The sequence below is a fragment of the Pyxicephalus adspersus genome, chromosome 3, assembly GCF_032062135.1.
Source record: "Pyxicephalus adspersus chromosome 3, UCB_Pads_2.0, whole genome shotgun sequence".
NCBI lineage: Eukaryota > Metazoa > Chordata > Amphibia > Anura > Pyxicephalidae > Pyxicephalus > Pyxicephalus adspersus.
Window position 1 is genome coordinate 150,185,746 of NC_092860.1, and position 8,364 is coordinate 150,194,109.

The 8,364-nt window shown below is 35.4% G+C and overlaps 1 protein-coding gene across 1 annotated transcript; it reads right to left on the bottom strand.

Annotated features, from left to right (window-relative positions):
- Positions 1-278: 278 nt before the first annotated feature.
- Positions 279-7,347, bottom strand: LOC140327526 (vomeronasal type-2 receptor 26-like). Its single transcript, XM_072406917.1, has 4 exons — positions 7,288-7,347; positions 3,514-3,741; positions 2,190-2,313; positions 279-1,186 (listed from the first exon to the last, which is right to left on the bottom strand). The coding sequence occupies exons 1-4, from the start codon at positions 7,345-7,347 to the stop codon at positions 279-281; spliced, it is 1,320 nt and encodes a 439-aa protein (XP_072263018.1).
- Positions 7,348-8,364: the final 1,017 nt, after the last annotated feature.

Below are 8,364 nucleotides of genomic sequence, written 5' to 3' on the forward strand. Positions count from 1 at the left end.
ACACTTGACTTGGGACTTGGTGTCAATGACTTGGGACTTGACTTGGACTTGAAGGGTAGTGCCCGGGAATCTCTCACTGAGAGGAGGATTTCCATGGCTCCATTCATAAATGCAGCCGCAGTAATCCTCCTCTCAGAGTGAGTCATACATATTGTGTTTATGAATAAACGTGGCCGTGGGGAAAATCAGAGGATTTTTCCCACGGCTGCATTCATTTATGAGCAGCCAGCAGGTTAAAGAACCTTTTACAAACCTGAGGCCAATTTCAGTTACACTACTTATTTGCTTACCTTTTTAAATATATGGGTCTTTCTATTCATTTGGGGCTTAATCAGTATAATGTAACATTTTGGAAAGAAAATACATCCTAAAAGTCCAGTACTTGATGCTAAAATAGAGAAAATTTCCACAGCCAGTGCATTTTTCCCTTTGGTGCTAAGATAGGTTGGGATCATGGCAATCCAGACACTACAGAACACCAGCATGCTGAAGGCAATGTACCTGGCTTCATTAAACTGATCAGGCAATTTTCTGGCTATGTATGCAACAGTAAAACTAACACCTGCTAAGAATCCTAAATATCCAAGAACAGTATAGAAAGCAACTGTGGATCCCTTATTGCACTCAATCACAATCTTTTTTTGATAAGTCGTCGTGTCCATATCTTGATAAGGAGGTGAAAGTGTCAACCAGGTGATGCTTAATATAATTTCTACAAAAGAAGTCAAGACAACAATGGAAGAATTTAATAATTTCATCCCAACCAGTTTTCTCCAGAAGCTGCCAGGTCTGGATGCTATGAAGGCAATGCAGACCATAATAGTCTTGGCCAACACTGAAGACATCGAAATGGAAAATGTGATTCCAAAAACAATTTGTCTGAACATACAAGTGCTATCAGCAGGGCGTCCAATAAACAAGAACACACATAGGAAACAGACTGACAGGGAGACAAGGAGAATAAAACTCAGATTCTTGTTATTAGCTTTGACAATTGGTGTTTCCCGATATAAAATGAAAATTATTAGTATTAGAATAGAAGTAATTGCTAAAAGAACAGAGAAAGATAAAAGTGCAATGGAAAGAGTGTCCGAATAAGCTAAATATTCTTCTTGTCTTAATATACACCGATCCTTCTTGTCATTGGCATACTCTATGGCCAAGCATTTTATACAGTTTTGGCTATCTGTAAAAAAAAGATGTGTCATTGTTAGCTTTTGTTGTTCATATTTATTGAATAATATTCAATTTACTGTATATAATCTGATCCAAAAATAAACCAAAGTATCTAATTTTACCTGAAAAAAACAGGAAATCTACATTGACTCGAAATTAAACCTAGTGGACAAAATGTGGATGTTACTGCTAACATTGACAAAAATATGAAATAGGAATGTCAATAAAATTACATGTCTAATACATCAGGGATATTCCCGATGCAAGCGTCACATAAGTTCTAGATGTTGTTCAATGGAGGAAAGGGGATCATTCACTTTCTCAGCCCCTGTGGACTGTACAACTGACAGCTCCTCATTTTAGAATCTCCAAGAAAACTATTGTATTGCAAAAAGCTGGGTAGACAGTGTAGTACAGAAAATACAATGCAAATGAAAGAAAAATTAATATATTTTTGTACATTTTTTTAAAAATGTTGTAGGGTCTTGTTCCCTCAATATCACCTCTATGTTGTGGGGGTCTGAGTGTGGTAAGCTCAGTGAGATCTGGAAACCCCTGTAATAGGGGTATTCTCAGGTATCTGTATCTGTATATATGACCCCTTACCTATTCCTATGAAGGGTCAAATATTACCTACCTTGCAATTCCAGTGATGTCCAAATATTTCTTGCAAGCATGTGGGTAATGCAGAAAGAGGTAATAAAAGAGTTGATGGTTGTCTGCCTTGCCAACACACTAGTGTGGCTTTAGTAAATCCCAAAGCCGCAAATGTGCCTTTGATTAGCCAAATAGCCCTCAAACTGACCATTATTTCAACTGCATTTTTGTTGACACTAGTAATTTCAAAATAGAAATTACCCTGTACTTACACACAGTCTATGCCCCATATTTGTGTTAGCAACAAATCGTGTTGAGATAAGTCTAAATTCATGCTAAACCCCCACACAAAAGTTATTATATCTATAAATGTATCTATAAGCGTTGTTATTTATGTTTACATCGTTTATATTTACCAGTTACATTAGAGATTTCTCCCTCAGAACATTGTACACAGTCATAACAGCAGATTTGCTGCATATTATTCTTTGCTTTCCTTTTACCAGGTGGACAGTTTTCAGAACATTGAGATCTTGGAACCTATGACAAATAAAAAATGTCCAGTAAATATAGTGTATGTTAGCTTTTTACATGTGTATAAATAGAAAGCAGAAGTAACTAGGTGGGACCTTTGATGATGTTAGCATAGCTAAAATTCAGCAGAAGGTGGAAAAATGTATCCAGGTTTGGCAACTTTGATGGTCATGCCATTGGGAACACTGCCCACAACAATGTATTCAAAGACAATAGTTGTCTTGTAACTTCTTTACCTTTCTTGCCCTTTACTCATCTTTTATTCTGTCAAGTTACCTGGTAAACTTTAGATGGGTTTTAAAATCAACCTAAACTCCATGTGATTATGTACCCTTTAGAAAGTGAGCATTTTGGGGTTCTTTAATTATGGAGCTCCTAGCAATTACCCTGCACTCTGCAGGAATCCTTGGCTGCATGGAGGAGGTTTGTAGTGTCAGGTTGTTGGCACCGTGCTCAAGACTGAGGTGATTGGGGTTAGGTGATGAGCATTGTGTTACAAAATGAGGGAAGAGATGGTCTAGAGCAGTGTTTCTCCACCTTTTTACCATGGAGGAACTCCATAAAATAATGTTCATAACTACTATAATTACTATTTTCACAGCTCACAGTATCTTAGAGTCATGTTCAGTTGGAAGAATGCCTCTTACATTTCTGGACATTAGGATTGCTACCACCTTTACAGATACAACAAAAAAAACATTGATATCTTTTATACTGACCTAGGAGTAACAAATTAGTTATTGCTCAAGGAACCCCTAGCAACGTTTGGTGAAACCTTGTTGAGAAACACTGTCCTAGAGTATTGGAAGAGGTGGTCAAGATCCGGTGATTTGCACAGTAATTGGGAATATAGAAAATGGTGGTTAGGGTTAGGTGATTGGATCTGTGATTGGGGAGTTAGGGTGGAGGGTGGTTGGGTGGGGTCATAAGTTCTGTGATCTTGTTTCACATGCAACGATACAGAAGGGAGCCATTAGAATGCATTCAGGGTAGAGGATGTAGACTTCCATGCAATATAATAAATAAATTGGAGTGTTATGAATGAGTACTGCACTGCCCTTGACCTTTTTAATTCTTGCAGCAGGAACAATAAAAGTTGTATTCTGCAAAGACACATAATGATACATAAAAAGACAAATTAAAAATGTTTGAGGAAGGGACAGCAAGAGAGAAAGAGTAAAATCAAAGTTGGAATAATGATCTCACCATCTTAGAATCATGTCTCCAAGTAATTGCTGTTGCATTGATAAAAAGTTGTTCATCTGGCTGAGCCCATGGTGTGTATGAACCCACATACCTATAACTGTTAAGCTCATTGTGGAAAGTTACCAAGTTATAAATAGAATAGATTGTGTTCATTTCTCCATTTTCATTATAGTACAGTCTTTTCTCAATCCCATCACCATATTGAACTTGTCTTAAATATCTGTCCAACTAGAATACCAAAAGGGATTATTGTCCTTGGTAATTTATTAAAATTATGTTTACAGCCTAAACCTATATTTAAATGGATGTTCAGAAAGCAAGAAAAATGAACTTTCAAAAAAGTAATTTTATTAAGATCTAGACTAAAAATCAGAGGTGTTGCCAGTGGGTATGCCTCCATTGGCATCCATCTCATCAAGGGCTTTAATATTATCATTTTCCTAAGGGCGCCTATTAATCTTGGTATTGTTTAGACACCATCTTAAAGGCAAATCTATCTCTTAAGTTTAATCATTTACCTGATATCTAAATTTTGGCAACTGTATATTATTTTCACTATGAAGTCTCCCTGAAGACGTAAGCAGTGCTTGTAGTGCATGTGCCAATGTCATTATTGCATTGTACACAGCAGGAGAATCAAGCTTGAATAAAACATAAGGGATCGCTGTAAAATCCTCATGCCCAGAACATTGGTGAAGCTCTATGTTATATAACACTTCATAAAACTTATTCTTATATTTGCTCGGTGACAAACACTTGAATCGTTTCATCCAGATGTCTTCGAGAAACTCATCTTGAGGGTTCTTGTATAAACTGATGCCTTGTAGAAACGTCTTCATTGCACCTGTATGATATGGATTACTTAACTGGGGTCTACTACTGTTAGACCTTTCTCCAATTTCCATATTAAAAAGAAAGCCCAAACAGCAATTAAAAACCACAAAGGAACGATGAAGTATTTCGTTATTACTGAACCAGATGGGAGGAAGAATGAAAGTTTTTGTGTGTATTACATCATCAGGTAATTCCAAAACTCGCATTATGTGATAGGAAAATGTTCCACACACTATAATAACACTTGCTGTTGATTTTATAATAATTTCTCTGTTAATATCATGTATCTTGTCTCTGTTTGGATTATACATAAAGCGATTTATTAAAACAACCTTAACTATAAATTCAACACAGATGCCATGATCTTGAAGAATGGATGAGAGCATTTGGCTTTCTTTGTTTCCACTATCATCCCCACTAGTAAGTATCCCAACCCAACTCCATGAAAAATGCTCAAGTAACTTTGTTAGAGCAGTAAAATATATGTTGTCATTGAGTGAGGTGCGAAGAAGATATGGGTAGACAGCTTTGTCACTTAGTAGAGTATCTGTAGCGCCATAGCTGATCTGCAAAAAAAAAAAAAAGGAAAAAACAATTGTTTTATGAACTTCTTTTACAAGTGACATTAATGCTGACCTCCAGCCTCGACTCCTCTTTAGTACAGAGATTGGCAGGTACAACATAGGCACAGAAAGAATAACCATAAAGTAAAAATAGGCTCATTGTTTGGCCTTACACCTTATACCTGAACCCTTATATGATTAAAAAAAACACAAATGAAGGCTGCTCAGGTATTAACAATGAATACTAATACAAAAACACAATTATGTAAAGAGAATGTCAACAATTTACACAGCGTGATTCAAGAAGATCAGAGCTTTATTAGGTCCACTGTGTAATAGAAACTGCAGAAAGTAGATTAAGCCTGTCTAATTTCCCGAATGGAGGACACTGAGCAACAGATAGCACAGGAGTCAGCAACTTTTTTTTACATTAAAGGCTATAAATGTTTTTACCCAACTTTTCTCCTAAATTTACACATGTTCACATTGGATTCAGTTAGAAAATGTGTGGATCAACTTTTGCTTGTGGTTCATATTGGTTATTGAATCCAGTGTGAAAAACATGTACAATTTGGATAAAATTTGTGCAAATTTTGGTTTCAAATATTTCCAAATAGTCTCAATTTTACAAGCATTGGACAACCAGTGTACCAGTGAACAATAGTGTACCATAGACCTCAGACATAGAGCCCAGATCAAGTTGAGTTAATAGATAACCTAGTGAGCTAACAGCCTACACCATTACACCCTATAACAAACTATGTATTTGTAGGGAAGAAGCCCACCACAGAATCTTCTAGGCTTCCATCCAGTCTGCATGCCCAGCATGCTCTTTGTAATATTCTTGAAGATGTCACTAAAAAAACATTGTGTGGCCAGCTTGACATAAGTGCCTTCAGTTGCCCACACTTCTGTATGGATTACTTACTCATATTTAGTAAGTATGGATTCCAAATAACAGCTTTTTAAAAGCATAAAAAATAATAACAATAATATTATTAATTGCAATCAAATATCAGTAGAATCCAATTTTATTATGAAAACCAACATTGTATTATCTTTTTTCATATTTTCAAAGTGCTTAGTTTACAACTTTTTAAAGTGATTATTCGTAGTTTTTGGAGTGAGAAGTCTAAATTGTAAAGTCTTACAAATTAAAAAACTCAGTTACAACAAATACAAAAACAATGTACAACCAGCGGTTATTCAAAGCCCTTTAATGTTCTTTTAAAAACCTTAACCGCTTCAAATTGAATTTGCTAACAGTTTAAAATGTAGCAAAAACTTCATATCTTCCAAATTGGGGATAAGTAAAATAGAACAGATTTATTTATGCTTATTGTCTTTACTGGGTATCTGAGATCTTGGTTGTATTTTTTTTTCACTTTACATATGGATATCTGGAAAAGCAAGAAACAGAAAACATAGACAAATAGGGATCTTATCATATCTATTTGAAGAGCTACTACTAGTGGGGTTTATACTGTTGTTTGTGGGCAATCCAAACATGGAATTAGGGTCCAACAAGGGACACATTCCCTTGCCTATATTCTAATACATCAAACTGTTTCTTCACTATCATTTCAGGTTCATAGTTGTATTTTGAGTCTCACTATCATTTTAGGTTCACAAATATAGAAAATATTGTTCCAGTTGTAATACATTACTCAGAGCTCCAATCACATTCTACAATTATTTGCTTCTCATACACTCAGAGGAAATGTATACCCCTAGTTGAGAACCCTTCTGAAGATGAGGGGGTACAATCACAATAAAAGCCCCCTATTTATTAAAAAGTAAAGAAAATACTATGAGGAGCGATTGGCTGAACTGAATCTATTCTCCCTTGAGAAGAGACATATATGGGGGTATATGATCACCCTGTTAAATTATATAAATGGTCCATATAGAGAATTCTCTTCTCAATTATTCACTTTGAGATCATTACAAGAAACATCTGCAAAAGAAGTTTAAGCTCTGGATAAGGAAGGGATTCTTCACTGTAAGGTCTGTGAAAATGTGGAATCCTCTCCCTCAGGAAGCAATTACTATAGCTTGCTTTAGATGCTATCAAATAATTTAAGAAAAAGCTGCTTTTCTAGAAGGACAGAATATAACTGGGTAATAAAGCTTTCAAGTAAAGATAACAGAGACTGTTGATACAGGAAACATCTGATTGCCTCATGGAATCAGGAAGGAATTTTTTCGCTAGTTGAAGCAAATTATCCCAGGGTTTTTTTGCCTTCCTTTGGACCAACTATGTCCCTATGATGTTTATTTCCCTAGTGGTTGAACTTGATGTCTTTTTTCAACCTGACCTACCATGTAAAAACAAATTACTAAAATAAATTAAACAAAGAAATAAGAAGTCACTCACCTGTGAGTACCCATATATGCTCAGTATTTGGGCTATAGGAATAGTTGTAACAGAAGCCATGTCTCCAATAAAACCAGCAATTTGTCCATGGCCCCAACAGGAATAGTTAGGGACGGTCTGTATTGGTCCAGACAATATTTGTAACACACTTTTTACAGCTTTATGTTCACTGGAACAAGAGTCATACAATTGATATCCTAAAGTCACATTAGGTAAAATTTCAGGGTCATTATTGACCTCCTCAATGGCAAAAATAAAATCTAAAATTTGCCTGTAATTGGCTGTGAGGGAACTGCAAAAGGAAAGAAGATGAGTGATAAGTGATGAGTCAAGATCCTTAACCTATATAGAGTCACCATACAGTAAATTTTTTCTTCCTTTTCTTGAGTGGTCATGTTATTATCAATGGCAACCACTCATTTTTACTTTTTTCAGATATCCAGGTCATAGTATACCTTGTAGTAGTTAGTCATAATTAACTAGAATATTTCAATATAGAACACACAGAACTACTATATGTACACTGCTTGGATTCATAGCCCATACAATAATATTGCTTTATTTACAAAAATGAATTTAAAAAGCCAACACATACTGTTAAAGGGAATGGCATTAGCATTGAGTCTAATACTTTTTAAACCAATCCCCATATCAAATATAAAGGGATGGAAGGGGTGTAATCACATGCCCTAGTTTGCCTAGCTCCACACTTGGTCCTTGAAGTATTGAAGTGTGAAATATTTCCATCAAAACCAGTATATTGTTTCTAATTTTTTAATGATAGATTTTTTGAATAATGTTAAAAAATGATCAGCTTTCAATAAATCATAGACTTACCCAAAGCAAAACATTAGATTATTAAATTTCTCAATTTCAAAATGTTCCATATTGTAGCTCACAGTAAAAATTCCTCCAATGATGATGTCTCCTCTTTTGAAATTCATGTAGTCCTGGACTGCAGATTTAAGTTTTAATCTACAGGCTTGTAATGGAATCTGGATTTCACATTGTGTCACAGTTAAAATGAGCATGCATAGTATAAGTGTGACTGGTATGCCCAACATGGCTTCAAAAAAG